This window comes from Salmo trutta, chromosome 15 (assembly GCF_901001165.1).
Source record: "Salmo trutta chromosome 15, fSalTru1.1, whole genome shotgun sequence".
Classification (NCBI taxonomy): domain Eukaryota; kingdom Metazoa; phylum Chordata; class Actinopteri; order Salmoniformes; family Salmonidae; genus Salmo; species Salmo trutta.
The window spans coordinates 63,395,097-63,417,930 of record NC_042971.1 but is presented as its reverse complement, the minus strand read 5'-3'; the positions used below and the strand labels follow the sequence as shown (position 1 = coordinate 63,417,930).

The window sequence follows — 22,834 nt, the reverse complement described above, 5'->3', positions numbered from 1 at the left end:
ATGTTCACACCGGTCCAGTTACCTCTGTTTTAGTGGGGGGGGTTGTCTCGCCAAACCAAATCTAGCTAGCTAGTCGGAGTTGTGTCTTCTTGTCTGCTGTATTTTGGTAGTAATATTAGCCGAAACATTTATTTGCTTTATGTTAGAAGACATAGGAAGTGTGTGTTCGGTGTAAAAGGTAAGTATTTCTGATAACATACTCTTTTTGTTCTGTGACTGACTAACCGACGCGTAGCGCTAGCTACCGCTAACGTTAGCAGGCTGATTGCTAATGCTATACCTAGCTAGTTGACCATTTTGGACAACATTCAGCCAGGTATTATAGTAGCGAAGTACTGATTCAAAAATAATAATAATACAAAAAAAACGCTTACTAGTCTAGAGAAGTGGCGAGAGTTGATATCTCACGGGCCTTTCTTCAAACGTTAGCATGCTAGAGTCATTGCTAGCTAGCTAGCTAACTGCAGACATTATCGTAACCCACCAACAACTAGTCGTCTACATTTACATTTTAGTCATTTAGCAGACGCTCTTATCCACAGTAGATAACGCAATTCAAAGCATTTAATTTCCTTATCATAATCAACTAGTAAGACCATTGTAAAAAATCAGGGCCATTCTCATCCTGTTGTGGTCTTGTCTTGACTGTTTTTCTTCAGGCTGCTAGCTGAAACCTTGGAGCCACTGACTGGTTTCATAATTCACCTCTACACAAATACCTCCTGTCACCAGGACATTGTGTTTGGGGTTTTGAAAATAGCTTTACTGTTTTTGAAAGATTGTGTTGTTGGCCCCTCGTTTTTAATGTATAGACTGCTCTACATGGATGTAGACTATACCCACACAAATGTGATTGTTTACATTTTTTACATGTAAAAAAATACTTTTTTAGTCATTTAGCAGACGCTCTTATCCAGAGCGACTTACAGTAGTGAATGCATACATTTCATACATTTAATTTCATACATACGTTGCAAACACCATGCTCTACCAACTGAGCTACAGGGAAGGCTTACTCAGAGTACTATAGGCTACCCAACCTAGCTTCGATGCAACCAATATATATTTTTTTTACATTGTGCTGGACTCTCTTGGTTGCAAAAAATGAAGACAGAAAATAACCATATTACAATTATAACCGGCTTTACAAAAGAAAACGTTTCCTGTCAAGAAAGGAAAATCTATATTGAACAAAAATATAAACATAACAATTTCAAAGAATTGAGTGAATTTAAATAAATTCTTTAGGACTTAAACTATGGATTTCACATGACTGGGCAGGGGCACAGCCATGGGTGGACCTGGTAGGGCATAGGCCCACCTATTGGGGAGCCAGGCCCAGCCAATCAGAATGAGTTTTTCCTCAAAGGGCTTTATTACAGACCAAAATACTCCTCAGTTTCATCAGCTGTCCAGGTGGCTGGTCTCAAGACGATCCCACAGGTGAAGAAGCCGGATGTGTAGGTCCTGGGTTGGCGTGGTTACACGTGGTCTGCGGTTGTGAGGTAGGTTGGACATACTGCCAAATTCTGTAAAACGGCGTTGGAGGCTGCATATGGTAAATTTAATGTTCATTTTTCATCTGGCAACAACTCTGGTGGACATTCCTGCAGTCAGCATGCCAATTGCTCGCTCCCTCAACTTGAGACGTGTCATTGTGTTGGGACAAAACAGCACATTTTGAAGTGGGCATTTATTGCCCCCAGCACAAGGTGCACCTGTGTAATGGCCATGCTGTATAATCAGCTTCTTGTCTATTTATATTTTGCCCTGTTTGTCAAACGTGTTGGAAAAACTTGTCAATAATCAACTGACTGGCTTTCTTGATGTCTATAGAATTCTCTCGGGTATGCAATCTGGTTTCCGCTCAGGTTATGGATGTGTCACTGTAACCTTAAAGGTCCTCAATAATGTTACTATTGCCCTTGATTATAAGCAATGTTGTTCTGCTATTTTTATTGTCTTGGCCAAAGCTTTTGATATGGTAGACCATTTCATTCTTGTGGGCCGGCTAAGGAGTATTGGTGTCTCTGAGGGGTCTTTGGCCTGGTTTGCTAACTACCTCTCTCAAAGAGTGCAGTGTATAAAGTCAGAACATCTGCTGTCTCAGCCACTTCCTGTCGCCAAGGGAGTACCCCAAGGCTCGATCCTAGGCACCATGCTCTTCTCAATTTACATCAACAACATAGCTCAGGCAGTAGGAAGCTCTCCCATCCATTTATATGCCCCTCCCTGGATTTTGTGTTAAATGCTCTACAACAAAGCTTTCTTAGTGTCCAACAAGCTTTCTCTACCCTTAACCTTGTTCTAAACACATCCAAAACAAAGGTAAGGTGGTTTGGTAAGAAGAATGCCCCTCTCCCCACTCCCCACAGGTGTGATTACTACCTCTGAGGGTTTAGAGCTTGAGGTAGTCACCTCATACAAGTACTTGGGAGTATGGCTAGACTGTACACTGTCCTTCTCTCAACACATATCAAAGCTGCTGGCTAAAATTTAAATCTAGACTTGGTTTCCTCTATCGTAATCGCTCCTCTTTCACCCCAGCTGACAAACTAACCCTGATTCAGATGACCATCCTACCCATGCTATATTACGGAGACGTAATTTATAGATCAGCAGGTAAGGGTGCTCTCGAGCGGCTAGATGCTCTTTACTATTCGGCCATCAGATTTGCCACCAATGCTCCTTATTGCCGAGTTGGTTGTTTAGCAACAAAACCAATGTGTGCACAACTATGGGGGACAACACAGTGTTGGCTTAGCTAGATGTTGACATGTAAATTATATATCTAGTCTGCAATGTAATACATTAGCACAATGAATACTTGTCTCTCAAATATATTGTTACAGTTGGTGGTTAGCTAGCGAATTCTGGCCATATTAGCGTTGACATGAAGTCTTCCCTGTGGCTCAGTTGGTAGAGCATGGTGTTTGCAATGCCAGCATGGTGTGTGCAATGCCAGGGTTGTGGGTTCGATTCCCACGGGGGGGCCAGTAAAAAAAATAAAAAATAATGAAATGTATGCATTCACTACTGTAAGTCGCTCTGGATAAGAGCGTCTGCTAAATGACTAAAATGTAAATGAAATCAGTCAAAACAAGACATGGTATTAAGAACAAGAGTAAACTAGCTAAAAACGAGTCACAATTTCCCACATTTGTCATTGTTGGTAGCTGTCTGGCCATCCAGAATCACAATACGCACACAGACTCCTGCCCCATTTGAAGCTCATCGTTTTCCTGATGTTGTAAGCTAACTCATCTATGGACCAACCTGAATCAAACCTGGTTTTAAATGAGTTTTCTTGACACATTTTCACTTTGTCTTAAGTTGAGTTCTTAAAGATTGTAAATTTGCCTTTGTAGACAGGAAATGTTTTTTTTGCTGGTGAAGCCGGTTGTATTTTCTGTCCCTTTTGGTAACCAAGAGTCCGACGCAATGTAAAAACATATATATTTTTTTTGCATCAAAGCTAAGCCATCCTAGCCTGAGTGCCTGTTTGTGCTATCTTGCCAACTGTTTGTCACCTATTGGCTTGACGAGGACAATGATGGAGTTGACGAGCACAAACCGTTCTGGCACTCAGGCTGCCCACCTCTTAATATGAATAACCAATATACAGTACCAGGCAAACGTTTGGACACACCTACTCATTCAAGGGTGTTTATTTTTTACTATTTTCTACATTGTAGAATAATAGTGAAGACATCAAAACTATGAAATGACACATGGAATCATGTAGTAACCAAAAAAGTCTTAAATCAAAATATATTTGAGTTTCTTCAAAGTAGCCACCCTTTGCCTTGATGACAACTTTGCAAACACTTGGCATTCTCTCAACCAGTTTAATCTGGAATGCTTTTCCAACAGTCTTGAAGGAGTTCCCACATGCTGAGCACTTGTTGGCTGCTTTTCCTTCACTCTGTGGTCCAACTCATCTTAAACCATTTCAATTGGGTTGAGGTCAGGTGATTTGTGGAGGCCAGGTCATCTGATACAGCACTCCATCACTCTCCTTCTTGGTCAAATAGCCTTTACACATCCTGGAGGTGTGTTGGGTCATTGTCCTGTTGAAAAACAAATTATAGTTTCACTAAGCCCAAACCAGATGGGATGGAGTATCACTGCAGAAAGCTGTGGTAGCCATGCTGGTTAAGTGAGCTTTGAATTCTAAATAAATCACAGACAGTGTCACCAGCAAAGCACACCCACACCATCACACCTCCTCCATGCTTCACGGTGGGAACCACACATGCTGAGATCATCCGTTCACCTACTCTGCGTCTCACAAAGACACGGCGGTTGGAACCAAAAATCTCAAATTTGGACTCGTCAGACTAAAAGACAGATTTCCACCGGTCTAATGTCCATTGCTCATGTTTCTTCACCCAAGCAAGTCTCTTCTTATTGGTGTCCTTTAGTAGTGGTTTCTTTACAGCAATTTTATCATGAAAGCCTGATTCACACAGCCCAAATAAATGATTCACATAGTTCAAATAACAGACACATCTCAACATCAACTGTTCAGAGGAGACTGCAATCTGAGGTGCATTTAATTCTAATAAACTTATCCTTTGCAGCAGAGGTGACTCTGGGTCTCCCTTTCCTGTGGCGATCCTCATGAGAGCCAGTTTCATCATAGCGCTTGATGGTTTTTGCGATTGCAAAATGTTCCGGATTGACTGACCTTCATGTCTTATAGTAATGATGGACTGTTGTTTCTCTTTGCTTATTTGAGTTGTTCTAACCATAAAATGGACTTGGTCTTTTACCAAATGGGGCTATCTTCTGTATTCCACCCCTACATTGTCACAACACAACTGATTGGCTCAAACACATTAAGATGGAAAAAAATTCCACAAATTAACATTTAACAAGGCACACTTGTTAATTGAAATGCATTCCAGGGGACTACCTCACGAAGCTGGTTGAGAGAATGCATTGACTCTTGTCAAAGGGTGGCTACTTTGAAAAATCTCATTTTGATTTGTTTAACACTTTTTTGGGGGTGGGGTTACTACATGATTGCAAATGTGTTATTTCATAGTTTTGATGTCTTCACTATTATTCTACAATGTAGAAAACAGTAAAAATAAATAAGAACAACCCGTGAATGAATAGGTGTGTCCAAACTACTGTTTTTTCAGCAGAAACCGGTCCAACTCACGATGGAAGACTGCTTGCACACCTCTTCAGAGAACCTGTCTAAGTTGGTCCGCTGGGCACATAGTCACGGCACCATCTGTGCTCTCATCCCGAACCTCAAACACCTGCTTACCGAGGGTTCCCATGGGAACCTGACCGCCATGTGGGGTTGCGGCGCGGGCCACGCCTACCACTGGCCCCTCCCCGCCACCTGCAAGACGGGCCAGAAGGTGGGCATTTCTGTCACTGCAATTTATTTATACACACACACACACTGAGTGTCCAAAACATTCCACAGGGATGCTGGCCCATGTTGATGCCAATACTTCCCACAGTTGTGTCAAGTTGGCTGGATATCCTTTGGGTGGTGGACCATTCTTGATACACACAGGAAACTTGAGTGTGAAAAACCCAGCAGCTTTGCAGTTCTTGACACACTCAAACCGGTGCGCCTGGCACCTACTACCATACCCCGTTCAAAGGCACTTCAATCTTTTGTCTTGACCTTTCACCCTCTGAATGGCACACATACACAATCCTTTTCTCAGTTGTCTCAAGGCTTAAAAATCCTTCTTTAAGTGAAATCAGTAAAGTATCATAGCTTTTACCTGGATTCATCGGGTCAGTCTGTCATGGAAAGAGCAGGTGTTCTTAATGTTTTGTACACTCAGTGTCTGTCCTCTATTTATGTAGTATGTTATTTATGTAGTATGTTATTTATGTAGTATATTATTTATGTAGTATGTTATTTATATAGTATATTTATGTAGTATGTTATTTATGTAGTATATTATTTATGTAGTATGTTATTTATGTAGTATGTTATTTATGTAGTATATTATGCAGTTTCTGATCCTGTTTTGACTCTTTACTGTATGTAGATTGTGTGCATTCGGAAAGTATTGACTTTTTCCACATTTTGTTACGTTACAGCCTTTGTTTTTTTCCCCCCTCATCAATCGACATACAATTCTCCATATTGACAAAGCGAAAAGTTTAAAAAAAAAATGTTTGTACATTTATAAAGTAAAGTATTCAGACCCTTTACTCAGTACTTTGTTGAAGCACCTTTGTCAGCGATTACAGCCTCGAGTCTTCTTGGGTATGACGCTACAAGCTTGTCACACCTGTATTTTGGGAGTTTCTCTCATTCTTCTCTGCAGATCTTCTCAAGCTCTCAGGTTAGCTGCACAGCTATTTTCAGGTCTCCAGATATGTTCGATCAGGTTCAAGTCCGGGCTCTGGCTGGGCCACTCAAGAACATTGAGACCTAGATGTATGCTTAAAGTCGTTGTCCTTTTGGAAGGTGAACCTTCGGCCCAGTTTGAGCCCCTGAGCAGGTTTTCATCAAGGATCTCTCTGTGCTTTGCTTCGTTCATCTTTCCCTCGATCCTGACTAGTCTCCCAGTACCTGCCACTGAAAAACATCCCCACAGCATGATGCTGCCACTATGCTTCCAGGTTTTGCCAGGTTTCCTCCAGATGTGACCCTTGGCGTTCAGGCCAAAGAGTTCAATCTTGGCTTCATCAGACCAGAGAATCTTGTTTCTCATGGTCTGAGTCTTTTAGGTGACTTTCCGTCTGGCAACTCTGCCATGAAGGCCTGACTGGTGGAGTGCTGCAGAGATGGTTGTCCTTCTGGATGATTCTCCCATCTCCACAGAGGAACTCTGGAGCTCTGTCAGACTGACTATCGGGCCCTTCTCCCCCAATGACTTAGTTTGGCCGGGCGGCCAGCTAGGAAGAGCCTTGGTGGTTCCAAGCTTCTTTCAGTTGAATTTACCACAGGTGGACTCCAAGTTGTAAAAACATCTCAAGGATGATCAAATCAAATTTATTTATATAGCCCTTCGTATATCAGCTGAAATCTCAAAGTGCTGTACAGAAACCCAGCCTAAAACCCCAAACGGCAAGCAATGCATGTGAAAGAAGCACGGTGGCTAGGAAAAACTCCCTAGAAAGGCCAAAAACCTAGAGAGGAACCAGGCTATGAGGGGTGGCCAGTCCTCTTCTGGCTGTGCCGGGTGGATATTATAACAGAACATGGTCAAGATGTTAAAATGTTCATAAATGACCAGCATGGTCAAATAATAATAATCATTGTAGTTGTCGAGGGTGCAACAAGCACGTCCGGTGAACAGGTCAGGGTTCCGTAGCCGCAGGCAGAACAGTTGAAACTGGAGCAGCAGCATGGCCAGGTGGACTGGGGACAGCAAGGAGTCATCATGCCAGGTAGTCCCAAGGCATGGTCCTAGGGCTCAGGTCCTCCGAGAGAAAGAAAGAGAGAAAGAGAGAATTAGAGAGAGCATATTTAAATTCACACAGGACACCGGATAAGACAAGAGAATACTCCAGATGTAACAGACTGAACCTAGCCCCCCGGCACATAAACTACTGCAGCATAAATACTGGAGGCTGAGACAATGATCAATGGAATCAATGGAAACAATCATCAATGGAAACAGGATACACCTGAGCTCAATTTAGAGTCTCATAGCAAAGGGTCTGAATACTTATGTAAATAAGGTATTTATGTTTAATGTTTAATACTTTTGCAAAAAAATGTAAAAAACCTGTTCGCTTTGTCATTATGGGGTATTGTGTGTAGATGGATTAAATAAATGTTTTTTCATCAATCTTAGAATATGGCCGTAATGTAACAAAAAGGAGAAGGGGTCCGAGTACTTAACGAATGCGATTTCATGCAGTCACTTCCATCAAGTCACTTCCTGGTACATGTAAATGGTGAATAAAGGTTATTCTGAAGGAGAGGGGGGGCTGCTACCAGGACAGCCGCAGCATCAACTCAGACAGCCTCAGTCTCCAGGGAGGGGCCTCTGCCTGCCAGAGCAGCCCAGTAGGAGAGAGGTTTCTGGGCCGCTCCAGCGATGCCAAGGGGGTCGGCAGCAGCCAGACCCGGGACTCCTGCGACTTCTCCAACTGCAGCGACGACGACAACACCGAGGCTGACGACAACGTTGAGGCTGACGACAATCGCAACCTGTTTGATATTGTCTGTGAGTCTTCAGCCACGACGGACGAGGATGGAGATGCGGACTACGAGCCTCATCGCAGACCCAGGAAAAGGGGTCCCCTAGGGGGCATGCCCGGCTCCCAGGGACCAGGGTCTGAGGACAGGGGACACGGGGACAAATCAGTGAAGAAAATCAAGCAGGAGACTGCTGAGGAATATTACACAGTGCCTAAAGCCCAGCTAGCAGTAGGGGGATGTACCAACTCTGGCATGGCCTCTGACTCGGTCTCCCAGTCCCCAAATCCTAATAACTCTCTGTCCCAGTTATCCCTGTCCCACACCTCACCACACAAGCCCTCCCCGAAGGCTGCAGACTGTTTGGGTGGTGGTGGTGTGTCGTCTCCGCTGGGGCACTCCTCTCCTCACATACCCCTGCTAGCCAAACCGTTACGAGGCTCTGTCTCCAAGCCCTCCTCCACGATGAGCTCTGGTTCCCCCAGACATCACGACTCGTCCTCGGTGTCAACCCAGTGCCTGAGAACCCTCCCTGGGGCAGCAATTGAGCTGTCGGAGGACCTGCTGAAGCCTGGAGGATCTGAGGGGCCCTTTGGGGACCTGACTCCCTCCTCTCCCAGTGGGATGAACTCTGACCTGGACCTCCTGGGAGCAGAGACTAAAGGAGTGGCTACAGGTACAGATACATTTGACTCTTTTTTTTTTTTTTTCTCGCTTTCTCTCTTTTTCTTGCGCTCTCTCTGTCCGCTTCCCTCCCTCTGCTCTTTCAAGTATATCACCACACTGGTTCTGCTGTCAGAACAAACAACCAATTCTCACCAAATGCCCACTGAAATGTTAAATTGTACATACGGCAAGTTCACATTCCTGAGGGGTATACCTGTGAGGTTTATGGACCTAGCTACCAATTGAAATAGATTATCCGGTACTTTTGTTTTGCTTACACAAATGAGCAGATACAGTATGTGTACTGTGTCATTGCTCTGCTGTGTGCACATTGGGGGGGAAATGGCAAATTTTTTAAACTAGAGATTTCCACGCTTGTGTTGTTAGCGTCCAACAGACGGTTAGCGCCCAACAGACGGTTAGCGTCCAACAGTGCGTTAGCATGTAAAAAAATCGATTCGCAACAATACACACATCCTAAAAGTAAAAATAATACTTAGTATTTGGTAAAGTTCTGGCGCATGTCTTTAATGAAGTGTAAATTCAAGATGATCCTGTACAAGTAGCCTATCAAGAATCTAGTTTTCACTGGTGTAGAAAAGGTGCATTTAATTTGTGTGTCCGTCTAGGCCTACAGTGAACTTAAAGTATTGGGACAGTGACACATTTTTGGATTTGAAATGATACAATGACTACGACGTTAAATTACAGACTGTCAGCTTTAATTTGAGGGTATTTTCATTCATATCGGGTGACCCGTTTAGAAATTACAGCACTTTATGTACATAGTCTCCATATTTTAGGGGACCAAAAGTATTGGGACAAATTCACTTATGTGTATTAAAGTATTCAAAAGTTTAGTATTTGGTCCCATATTCCTAACACACAATGACTACATCAAGCTGGAGAGACTACAAACTTGTTGGATGCATTTGCTGTTTGTTTTGGTTGCGTTTCAGACAATTTTGTGCCCAATAGAAATGAATGGTAAATAATGTATTGTTATTTTGGAGTCACTTTTATTTTAAATAAGAATAGAATATGTTTCTAAACACTTCTACATTAATGTGGATGCTACCATGGTTACGGATAGTCCTGAATGAATCGGGAATAATGATGAGAAAGTAACAGACGAACAAATATCATACACAGTAGACATGCTAACCTCTCACCATTACAATAACAGGGGAGGTTAGCATTTTATATCATACCCCCAAGACATGCTAACCTCTCACCATTACAATAACAGGGGAGGTTAGCATTTTATATCATACACAGTAGACATGCTAACCTCTCACCAATTACAATAACAGGGGAGGTTAGCATTTTATATCATACCCCCAAGACATGCTAACCTCTTACCATTACAATACCAGGGGAGTTTAGCATTTTATATCATACCCCCAAGACATGCTAACCTCTCACCATTACAATAACAGGGGAGGTTAGCATTTTATATCATACCCCCAAGACATGCTAACCTCTCACCATTACAATAACAGGGGAGGTTAGCATTTTATATCATACCCCCAAGACATGCTAACCTCTCACCATTACAATAACAGGGGAGGTTAGCATTTTATATCATACACAGTAGACATGCTATCCTCTCACCATTACAATAACAGGGGAGGTTAGCATTTTATATCATACCCCCAAGACATGCTAACCTCTCACCATTACAATAACAGGGGACATAAGTGTTTTTTGGGGGGTGTCTGGCTGGCTGGCTATCTCTTGTGTTTTATTTCAGAGGCTTGTCTGTATTGTGTTCTAAAATGGCTGCTCTGTTCCTCCACAGTAGGGCCTGTTCCTCCACAGTAGGGCCTGTTCCTCCACAGTAGGGCCTGTTCCTCCACAGTAGGGCCTGTTCCTCCACAGTAGGGCCTGCATACAAACCTGTTTCTTTATATGAAAACTTTCAATTAACTTGTTACCCAAATCGGTAATGCATGTTTTGACGTTTGAGTTGGCGCACGGCGGATATTACGCTTCAGTTAGCGCACGGCGGATATTACGCTTCAGTTAGCGAGGCGGATATTACGTTTCAGTTAGCGATGCGGATATTACGTTTCAGTTAGCGAGGCGGATATTACGTTTCAGTTAGCGAGGCGGATATTACGTTTCAGTTAGCGCACGGCGGATATTACGTTTCAGTTAGCGCACGGCGGATATTACGCTTCAGTTAGCGCACGGCGGATATTACGCTTCAGTTAGCGCACGGCGGATATTACGCTTCAGTTAGCGCACGGCGGATATTACGCTTCAGTTAGCGCACGGCGGATATTACGCTTCAGTTAGCGCACGGCGGATATTACGCTTCAGTTAGCGCACGGCGGATATTACGCTTCAGTTAGCGCACGGCGGATATTACGCTTCAGTTAGCGCAGGGCGGATATTACGCTTCAGTTAGCGCACGGCGGATATTACGCTTCAGTTAGCGCACGGCGGATATTACGCTTCAGTTAGCGCACGGCGGATATTACGCTTCAGTTAGCGCACGGCGGATATTACGCTTCAGTTAGCGCACGGCGGATATTACGCTTCAGTTAGCGCACGGCGGATATTACGCTTCAGTTAGCGCACGGCGGATATTACGCTTCAGTTAGCGCACGGCGGATATTACGCTTCAGTTAGCGCACGGCGGATATTACGCTTCAGTTAGCGCACGGCGGATATTACGCTTCAGTTAGCGCACGGCGGATATTACGCTTCAGTTAGCGCACGGCGGATATTACGCTTCAGTTAGCGCACGGCGGATATTACGCTTCAGTTAGCGCGAGGCGGATATTACGCTTCAGTTAGCGCGAGGCGGATATTACGCTTCAGTTAGCGCGAGGCGGATATTACGCTTCAGTTAGCGCGAGGCGGATATTACGCTTCAGTTAGCGCGAGGCGGATATTACGCTTCAGTTAGCGCGAGGCGGATATTACGCTTCTTCAAACTGAACCGGAACAGTCACTGAATAAAAGTGAGTTATAAAACACCCCCTGTCCAACTTATTGTTGTAAATCTTTTTCTAAAGTGATCCATCCAATTCTAGCAGATAAAAAAAAAAAAAAAAAAAAACCTTGTTCCATAAAATCTGATTTAATTAGAATGCCTGCATGCTTTATTTAAAAGGAGTATGTCTGCCTTCCATTTGGGACGCAGCCTATGTTTTCTTCATGTGAAGCGAGTGAATGAACAGGCGCTTGATGCCGTTTACAGGTTCACCAGACTGACAAGGCGGCGGAGAGCAGTTTGTACCTTGTTGAGAGAATGGTTAGTTGTTATTTGAGTGTACAGCTCTAACTAAATGTGCTTAACCTAAGACTTGGCGCTGTGCAGTGATGCCCCTCAACCGTGTACACTGAATACTGTGTGAAATATTACTTGTTAAAATGTTTTATAGCTGTGTGTCGTCTATCCTGTAACCCTTTTGTTCATGTCTGGGAATGTTTTATAGAAGTCTCAAATTTTTCGTACTCTGTTTTTAAATTATTTTTTTTTTTAAATGTGGCGTCTTCAATTCAACCAGCGAACCGACAGTGAAGAGGACAGTTGAGAAGTTTTGGTAGTATAGATGAGACCATTTTTTGATTTGAACTAAGTTAGTTTTCGATTGCCACTATTATTGGACGTTTCTCCTTGGTACAACCTGTATAGATATCTCTGGGTTTCGGTGTGTAAATATCTCCATTGTTCTCTACAGTTCTGCTTCGGAGTCTTCAGACAGTCATACATCAAGTTATTTCCTTCCGTGAGAGGAGAAAGGAGAGGGGGGCTAGAGATTTGTTACTCCCAGCCGTAGCCCCAGGCCCTGTCCCAGAATCCCTATTCTCAGCATCAACCTCACTTTCAGATCCAGCAGCATGGCCATCAGCACCCCCAGCCCAGTCAACCCGAAGCGTTGGCGTGGCCGTCACATGGCCAGCAAGAGCTCTACCCCGGCTCAGGTGTCCTCCTTGCAGCTAGCTGCCATGTTTCATGATGCCAGAGGGAACTGCATGAGGCTTTTCCACCTCATGTTTGAACACTTCTTCACAGAAGAAGACCTCATAGGGGCGGTGACCTTCGGATGGAGGAGGAAGGTACCCAACGGCAAGAAGATTCTGGACTGCGGGACAGAATCTTAGACGCAATCATAAGTGTCTATGAGATAAAGTGTACATCCCAAATGGCACCCTATTCTAGGGCTGTTACGGTGACCGTATTACCGCCACACTGGCAGTCACGAGTCATGAAGGCAGTCAAATTCCACGTGACTGTTTAGTCACGGTCATTAGTCTTCTCCAAGCTCTGATGCTGCTGATGGTCGTTAGTAACCTACTAAACTTGCTAACTGCCTGGTACTCAGCACTCTATTGTCCCTCTAATCGCTCTGACATCAATGCAAATGTATTCTAAAATCTAATCAAACACTTCATGAACTCATGTTGTGCAACATTTCTATAGGCTATGCAATTGCGTGATAAAACAGAATGATGGCCTCTTAAAAAGAGGAGGATCAGCTATCTATAGGCTAGGCCTACTATATTTATTTCTCAACTTTCCTAATATGAAGCACATAGGCTATATACTGCTGCTGTAAATATAAGCTACCTGGCTGACATGAAAATCAACCATGTGAAGCGTCCTCCATTCGCTATTTAAGGGCAGGTAGCCTAGTGGTTAGAGTGTAGAGGTGGCAGGTAGCCTAGTGTTAGAGCGTTGGACTAGTAACCGAAAGGTTGCAAGAACGAATCCCTGAGCTGACAAGGTAAAAATCTGTCGTTCGGCCCCTGAACAAGGCAGTTAACCCACTGTTCCTCATTAAAAATAAGCATTTGTTCTTCACTGACTTGCCTAGTTAAATAAAGATAAAGTTTAAAAAAAAGAAAGTCTCCCCCCCCCCCCCCCCCCCCCCCCGCCACTGTTTCGATACAGGTGCATGATAATGGGTCCATTCTAAATAAAATTAAAATGTCATACATATAAAATGACAAGATTAAATCAAGAATAGTCTGATGGGTGACAATATTATCCAATCACTTGTGAATGATGCCCAGTATAAGAAACAGCCCTTTCCCCAAAAACCTTTTCAAATCGTAGCCTAGCCCATAGTCCTATATGTTTAATAAGGTTAGTAGCCCATAGTCCTATATGTTTAATAAGGTTAGTAGCCCATAGTCCTATATGTTTTAATAAGGTTAGTAGCCCATAGTCCTATATGTTTAATAAGGTTAGTAGCCCATAGTCCTATATGTTTAATAAGGTTAGTAGCCCATAGTCCTATATGTTTAATAAGGTTAGTAGCCCATAGTCCTATATGTTTAATAAGGTCAGTAGCCCATAGTCCTATATGTTTTAATAAGGTTAGTAGCCCATAGTCCTATATGTTTTAATAAGGTTAGTAGCCCATAGTCCTATATGTTTAATAAGGTTAGTAGCCCATAGTCCTATATGTTTAATAAGGTTAGTAGCCCATAGTCCTATATGTTTAATAAGGTTAGTAGCCCATAGTCCTATATGTTTAATAAGGTTAGTAGCCCATAGTCCTATATGTTTAATAAGGTTAGTAGCCCATAGTCCTATATGTTTAATAAGGTTAGTAGCCCATAGTCCTATATGTTTAATAAGGTTAGTAGCCCATAGTCCTATATGTTTAATAAGGTTAGTAGCCCATAGTCCTATATGTTTAATAAGGTTAGTAGCCCATAGTCCTATATGTTTTAATAAGGTTAGTAGCCCATAGTCCTATATGTTTAATAAGGTTAGTAGCCCATAGTCCTATATGTTTAATAAGGTTAGTAGCCCATAGTCCCATATGTTTTAATAAGGTTAGTAGCCCATAGTCCTATATGTTTAATAAGGTTAGTAGCCCATAGGCCTATATGTTTAATAAGGTTAGTAGCCCATAGGCCTATATGTTTTAATAAGGTTAGTAGCCCATAGGCCTATATGTTTTAATAAGGTTAGTAGCCCATAGGCCTATATGTTTAATAAGGTTAGTAGCCCATAGTCCTATATGTTTTAATAAGGTTAGTAGCCCATAGTCCTATATGTTTAATAAGGTTAGTAGCCCATAGTCCTATATGTTTAATAAGGTTAGTAGCCCATAGTCCTATATGTTTAATAAGGTTAGTAGCCCATAGTCCTATATGTTTTAATAAGGTTAGTAGCCCATAGTCCTATATGTTTTAATAAGGTTAGTAGCCCATAGTCCTATATGTTTAATAAGGTTAGTATCACACCTCATGTAGCCTAGCCCATAGTCCTATATGTTTTAATAAGGTTAGTAGCCCATAGTCCTATATGTTTAATAAGGTTAGTAGCCCATAGGCCTATATGTTTAATAAGGTTAGTAGCCCATAGTCCTATATGTTTTAATAAGGTTAGTAGCCCATAGTCCTATATGTTTAATAAGGTTAGTAGCCCATAGGCCTATATGTTTAATAAGGTTAGTAGCCCATAGGCCTATATGTTTAATAAGGTTAGTAGCCCATAGTCCTATATGTTTAATAAGGTTAGTAGCCCATAGTCCTATATGTTTAATAAGGTTAGTATTACACCTCATGTAGCCTAGCCCATAGTCCTATATGTTTAATAAGGTTAGTAGCCCATAGTCCTATATGTTTTAATAAGGTTAGTAGCCCATAGTCCTATATGTTTTAATAAGGTTAGTAGTCCATAGTCCTATATGTTTAATAAGGTTAGTAGTCCATAGTCCTATATGTTTAATAAGGTTAGTAGCCCATAGGCCTATATGTTTAATAAGGTTAGTAGCCCATAGGCCTATATGTTTAATAAGGTTAGTAGCCCATAGTCCTATATGTTTAATAAGGTTAGTAGCCCATAGTCCTATATGTTTAATAAGGTTAGTAGCCCATAGTCCTATATGTTTTAATAAGGTTAGTAGCCCATAGTCCTATATGTTTAATAAGGTTAGTAGCCCATAGTCTTATATGTTTAAGGTTAGTAGTCCATAGTCCTATATGTTTTAATAAGGTTAGTACCACACCTCATGTATCCTAGCCCATAGTCCTATATGTTTTAATAAGGTTAGTAACTGACTTGCCTAGTTAAAGGTTAAATAATTTAAAAACATAACTGAAATATCACATTTACATAAGTGTTCAGTACTTTGTTGAAGCACCTTTGGCAGCGCTTACAGCATCAAGTATTCTTGGGCATGACACTACAAGCTTGGCACACCTGTATTTGGGGAGTTTCTCCCATTCTTCTCTGCAGATCCTCTCAAGCTCTGTCAGGTTGGATGGAGAGCGTTGCTGCACAGCTAATTTCAGGTCTCTCCAGAGATGTTGGATCGGGTTCAAGTCCGGGCTCTGGGTGGTCCACTAAAGGACATTCAGAGACTTGTCCTGAAGCCACTCCTTGTTTTTGTTTTTTTAAATATTTTTTTTACCCCTTTTTTCTCCCCAATTTCGTGGTATCCAATTTGTAGTTGCAGTCTTATCTCATCGCTACAACTCCCATACAGACTCGGGAGAGGCGAAGGTCGAGAGCCGTGCGTCCTTCGAAACACAACACAACCAAGCTGCACTGCTTCTTGATACAATGCCCACTGAATCCGGAAGCCAGCCGCACCAATGTGTCGGAGGAAACACTATACACCTGGCGACCATGTCAGTGTGCACTGCGCCTGGCCCGCCACAGGAGGTGCTAGTGCGCGATGGGACAAGGACATCCCTGTTGGCCAAACCCTCCCGACGCGGCCGGCTGCGACAGAACCTGGAGCAGGTTTTCATCGAAGATCTCTCTCTACTTTCCCTCAATCCTGACTAGTCACCCAGTCCCTGCTGCTGAAAAACATCACCACAGCATGATGCTGCCACCACCATGCTTCACCGTAAAGATGGTGCCAGGCCAAAGAGTTCAATCAGACATGACGCTTGGCATTCAGGCCAAAGAGTTCAATCTTGGTTTCATCAGACCAGAGAATCTTTTACTGAGGAGTGGCTTCCGTCTGCCCGCTCTATCATAACGGCCTGATTGGTGGAATGCTGCAGAGATGGCTGTCCTTCTGGAAGGTTCTCCTATCTCCACAGAGGAACTCTGGAGCTCTGTCAGAGTGACCATTTGGTTCTTGGTCACCTCCCTGACCAAGGCCCTTCTCCCCCGATTGCTCAGTTTGGGCGACCAGCTCTAGGAAGAGTCTTGGTGGTTCCAAATTTCTTCCATTTAAGAATGATGGAGGCCACTGTGTTCTTGGAACTACAACGCTTCAGAAATTTCCCCACATCTGTACCTCGACACAATCCTGTCTCGGAGCTCTACAGACAATTCCTTCAACCCCATGGCTTGGTTTTTGCTCTGAAATGCAGAAGGCCAGCATCCCAGAGTCGCCTCTTCACTGTTGACGCTGAGCCTGGTGTTTTGTGGGTACTATTTAATGAAGCTGCCAGTTGAGGACTTGTGATGCGTCTGTGTCTCAAACTAAACACCTTAATGCACTTGTCCTCTTGCTCAGTTGTGCACCGGGGCCTCCCACTCTTTCTATTCTGGTTAGGGCCAGTTTGCTCTGTTCTGTGAAGGGAGTAGTACACAGCGTTGTACGAGATCTTCAGTTTCTTGGCAATTTCTAGCATGGATTAGCCTTCATTTCTCAGAACAAGAATAGACTGACGAGTTTCAGAAGAAAGTGTTTTATTTCTGGCCATTTTGAGCCTGTAATCGAACCCACAAATGCTGATGCTCCAGATACTCAACTAGACTAAAGAAGGCCAGGTTTATTGCTTCTTTAATCAGAACGACAGTTTTCAGCTGTGCTAACATAATTGCAAAAGGGTTTTCTAATGATCAATTAGCTAATCCAAGTTTATCATTTTAAAAAGGCTAACACAACGTGCCATTGGAACACAGGAGTGATGGTTGCTGATAATGGGTCTCTGTACTCCTATGTAGATATTCCATTAAAAATCAGCCGTTTCCAGCCACAATAGTCATTTACAACATTAACAATGTCTACACTGTATTTCTGATCAATTTGATGTTATTTTAATGGACAAAAAATGTGCTTTTCTTTCAAAAACAAGGTCATTTGTAAGTGACCCCAAATTTTTGAACGGTAGTGTTTTTTATATATAAAATATCAGTACCAGTCAAAAGTTGACACACCTACTCATTCAAGGGGTTTTCTTTATTTGTACTATATTCTACATTGTAGAATAATAGTGAAGACATCAAAACTATGAAATAACACATAGAATCATGAAGTAACCAAAGAAATGTTAAACAAACCGCAATATATTTTATATGTGACACTATTTAGTCTGCATCTTTACAATATGTTTGTTGTTTTGGCTTTTTATGCGCTTTATTTTTATGTGCTTTATTTATGCGATTATTTCTCGAATGAAAAATGCTATACAAGTTAAATATATTATTATGATTATTATGTACATTTTGTAAACGGTATAGTCTTCCTGTCTCTGTTCTATCAGTGGGTCCGCCTCTCTATGAGATTGACCGTCTGCGAGCGTTGCTGAGTGTTGAGCGGAGCCGCAGTGAGCAGATGGGAGAGACCATCTCTAGTCTGAAACAGGACAAGGAGCTGCTGCAGCAGGAACTCACTAAGAAGGCTGAACTCATCTGTGACTTCCTGCAAGACCAGCTACGACCAGGTACGCTCCTCTCATTCCCCCCCCCCCCCCCCCAGGTACGCTCTTCTCATTCCCCCCCCCCCCCCCAGGTACGCTCTTCTCATTCCCCCCCCCCCCCAGGTACGCTCTTTCTCATTCCCCCCCCCCCCAGGTACGCTCTTCTCATTCCCCCCCCCCCCCAGGTACGCTCTTCTCATTCCCCCCCCACCCCCAGGTACGCTCTTCTCATTCCCCCCCCCCACCCCCAGGTACGCTCTTCTCATTCCGCCCCCCCCCAGGTACGCTCTTCTCATTCCGCCCCCCCCCCCAGGTACGCTCTCTCATTCCGCCCCCCCCCAGGTACGCTCTTCTCATTCCGCCCCCCCCCAGGTACGCTCTTCTCATTCTGGCCCCCCCCCCCAGGTACGCTCTTCTCATCTCCCCCCCCCCCCCCCCCCCCCCCCCAGGTACGCTCTTCTCATTCCGCCCCCCCAGGTACGCTCTTCTCATCCCCCCCCCCCCCCAGGTACGCTCTTCTCATTCCGCCCCCCCCCCCCAGGTACGCTCTTCTCATTCCGCCCCCCCCCCAGGTACGCTCTTCTCAATTCCGCCCCCCCCCCAGGTACGCTCTTCTCATTCCGCCCCCCCCCCAGGTACGCTCTTCTCATTCCGCCCCCCCCCAGGTACGCTCTTCTCATTCCGCCCCCCCCCCCAGGTACGCTCTTCTCATTCCGCCCCCCCCCCCAGGTACGCTCTTCTCATTCCGCCCCCCCCCCCAGGTACGCTCTTCTCATTCCGCCCCCCCCCCAGGTACGCTCTTCTCATTCCGCCCCCCCCCCCAGGTACGCTCTTCTCATTCCGCCCCCCCCCCCCCAGGTACGCTCTTCTCATCCCCCCCCCCCCCCCCCAGGTACGCTCTTCTCATTCCGCCCCCCCCCCCCCAGGTACGCTCTTCTCATTCCGCCCCCCCCCCCAGGTACGCTCTTCTCATTCCGCCCCCCCCCAGGTACGCTCTTCTCATTCCGCCCCCCCCCAGGTACGCTCTTCTCATTCCGCCCCCCCAGGTACGCTCTTCTCATTCCCCCCCCCCCCAGGTACGCTCTTCTCATTCCGCCCCCCCCCCCCCAGGTACGCTCTTCTCATTCCGCCCCCCCCCCCAGGTACGCTCTTCTCATTCCGCCCCCCCCCCCAGGTACGCTCTTCTCATTCCGCCCCCCCCCCCCAGGTACGCTCTTCTCATTCCGCCCCCCCCCCCAGGTACGCTCTTCTCATCCCCCCCCCCCCCAGGTACGCTCTTCTCATTCCGCCCCCCCCCCCAGGTACGCTCTTCTCATTCCGCCCCCCCCCCCAGGTACGCTCTTCTCATTCCGCCCCCCCCCAGGTACGCTCTTCTCATTCCGCCCCCCCAGGTACGCTCTTCTCATTCCGCCCCCCCCCAGGTACGCTCTTCTCATTCCGCCCCCCCCCAGGTACGCTCTTCTCATCCCGCCCCCCCAGGTACGCTCTTCTCATTCCGCCCCCCCCCAGGTACGCTCTTCTCATTCCGCCCCCCCAGGTACGCTCTTCTCATTCCGCCCCCCCCAGGTACGCTCTTCTCATTCCGCCCCCCCAGGTACGCTACGATCTTACTGGTGCGTTATATGCACACTATAGACACTAAAACGGTAGCGTTTTCATTTCTTCTTTTCCCCGTTTTTAGAGAAAAGGTGCGGTCATTCATCCAGCCAGATGGAGGTGGGGCTGGGCAGCTCCACCCACATGGGGGCGGGGTTCCCTGACGAGGGCGTGGTATTTGAGAACTCGGCCCTGTTCGAAAGCTTTGAGGAAGTGGAGATCCACCCACTTGACCGACACAGGGTGATGAAGAGCTCCAAGAGGAGCAGAGATGGAGAGAATACACGAGTCAGGAGTAAGTTCTGTAGATGGCCCTTAAACACAGTCAGGAGTACAGTACTGTAGATGGCCCCTTAAACACAGTCAGGAGTACAGTTCTGTAGATGGCCCTTAAACACAGTCAGGAGTACAGTTCTGTAGATGGCCCCTTAAACACAGTCAGGAGTAAGTTCTGTAGATGGCCCTTAAACACAGTCAGGAGTACAGTTCTGTAGATGGCCCCTTAAACACAGTCAGGAGTACAGTACTGTAGATGGCCCTTAAACACAGTCAGGAGTACAGTACTGTAGATGGCCCTTAAACACAGTCAGGAGTACAGTACTGTAGATGGCCCCTTAAACACAGTCAGGAGTACAGTTCTGTAGATGGCCCTTAAACACAGTCAGGAGTACAGTTCTGTAGATGGCCCTTAAACACAGTCAGGAGTAAGTTCTGTAGATGGCCCTTAAACACCGTCAGGAGTACAGTACTGTAGATGGCCCTTTAAACAGCGTTGGATTTAAATGAATTAGTGTTGGTAGTTTTAACAGACCCTGTCCTCTCGTCTCTCTCCTCAGTGAAGAATGTGGTGGGTGTCATCGCCAGGTACATGGCGGCCCTGCAGGAGTTCAGACGCAGCGTCTCCATGAAGGTGGCGTTCGACCGTGTGGGCGTCGACCGGAACACCATCTCACGGACGGCGGCCATCGCCGAGCTTAGCCTGGCTGCTCCGGAGGTTTGTAATTCCTTTTGGACTGTCCTCTATGAGACTTTATAATATATTTTATATATTTTTATTTTATTTCACCTTTATTTAACCAGGTAGGCAAGTTGAGAACAAGTTCTCATTTACAACTGCGACCTGGCCAAGATAAAGCAAAACAGTTCGACAACATACAACAACACAGAGTTACACATGGAGTAAAACAAACATACAGTCAATAATAAGCAGGCGTTGGTGTGCTGCTTTTTTATTAGCAAATCTCCATTTGGAAATCAATGAGTCCCAGACTAGGCTGAATCTGTCAACGATAAACTATTATTGGTGTTTTTAATGTCTCTTGTCCTAGGTGTTCCACGCCCTGCCGCCGTGGGACGAGAAGGAGGAGACGCTGGCTCACTACGCCCACCGCTGCCGGCAGGCCATGGACGACACCATCAGAGCCAAGATCAAAACCATGAAAACCAAGGGAGACCTGCTGCCTATAGTCAGCAAATAACACGGGACTGAGGGGGGCGGCGTCCCACTGGGGACGGGACCGAGGGGGGCGGCGGCGTCCCACTGGGGACGGGACCGAGGGGGGCGGCGGCGTCCCACTGGGGACGGGACTGAGGGGGCGCGGTAGATCACCTACTAGGTGTCAAAATGAACGGCGGCGATTCAACGTGTAAAATCGTCTGGAAATGTACAGGTAACGGCAGCCAATAGAGACGGGACGTTCCTGTCGGTGCATTTTTGTCCTTATGATAGTCCGTCCCCAGATCTGTCAATTTGTGATGTCCTTGCCAAGTCCCACCCTGGGACCAGACTGGTCCTACGATGCCCTGTGGTTGTCATAGGGATGTGATTGGTCACCGACGGCTTTTCAGAACAAGGGATCTGTCCTTTATGCTCCATTCCACGTCTGTCCACCCCAACCACCAATGATAACACACACACTATGTAGGCTGCACACTTGACTGTCATTAAAGAACACTGTTGTTCATCATTACTGTAATGGTCGACTATGTGAAAAATGAATTCTGATTCTTGGATGATGTGTATTATTTACTGTCTAGAGTAAAGTTTCTTTTTGGATTTGTCTGCAGCGTTCATTTTTTCTCCTCCTGAGTAATCCTTTTATGCTTAATGTTTTTTTTTTAAATATATATTATTTTTTTAGAAGAGAAACTTTTGGTAAAGACTATTCAAATAAGAATCTTATTTTAGTAGAAAAACCTCAGGAAAATACTTTTTAATTCATGTAGATCTTTTCACAATACTGACATTTACAAATAGTATTATGAAGAGTTTCTCGACTCCTGTCCCTACTACTCCAGGACTGTCACGGGGTAGTATGTCCGTGTAAGTATGTGCAAATGCGTAACATCTTTCCAACTATTGATTTATGAATGGTTATAACCTGTTATGAATGGCTATAACACTTCAGTAGTCTGAAACCTGTCACGTTTTTGTTTTTGCAAGGCTCCACATTGGAACATAGTTCTAGGAGACATTCTGAAGCATGTCGAAGTCTGCAGCACCATGGCAACAGAACATTTTGCGTTCCAAATGGCGCCCTACATAGTGTACTGGTCAAAAGTAGTGCACTATTACGGGAATAGGGTTCCATAGGACTCTGGTCTAAAGTAGTGCACTATATAGGGAATAGGGTTCCATAGGACTCTGGTCTAAAGTAGTGCACTATATAGGGAATAGGGTTCCATAGGGCTCTGGTCTAAAGTAGTGCACTATATAGGGAATAGGGTTCTATAGGGCTCTGGTCTAAAGTAGTGCACTATATATAGAGAATAGGGTTCCATAATACTCTGGTCAAAAGTAGTGCACTATATAGGGAATATTATGCAATTTGGGATGTAGGTTATCAGTTAATC

At 44.7% G+C, this 22,834-nt stretch overlaps 1 protein-coding gene across 3 annotated transcripts; it reads left to right on the top strand.

Moving 5' to 3' along the window:
- On the top strand, positions 1–22,041 carry LOC115149523 (uncharacterized). Of its 3 annotated transcripts, none has more exons than XM_029692461.1 (7): positions 1–178; positions 5,151–5,378; positions 7,916–8,813; positions 18,230–18,409; positions 20,067–20,276; positions 20,818–20,975; positions 21,310–22,041. In XM_029692461.1, the coding sequence occupies exons 2-7, from the start codon at positions 5,172–5,174 to the stop codon at positions 21,457–21,459; spliced, it is 1,803 nt and encodes a 600-aa protein (XP_029548321.1). In that variant the 5' UTR covers positions 1–178; positions 5,151–5,171; the 3' UTR covers positions 21,460–22,041. The 3 variants fall into 3 exon arrangements, with proteins under 3 accessions (XP_029548321.1, XP_029548320.1, XP_029548318.1); XM_029692460.1 differs by having other exon boundaries at positions 2–178; positions 5,154–5,378; positions 7,904–8,813; XM_029692458.1 differs by having other exon boundaries at positions 2–178; positions 7,904–8,813.
- Positions 22,042–22,834: the final 793 nt, after the last annotated feature.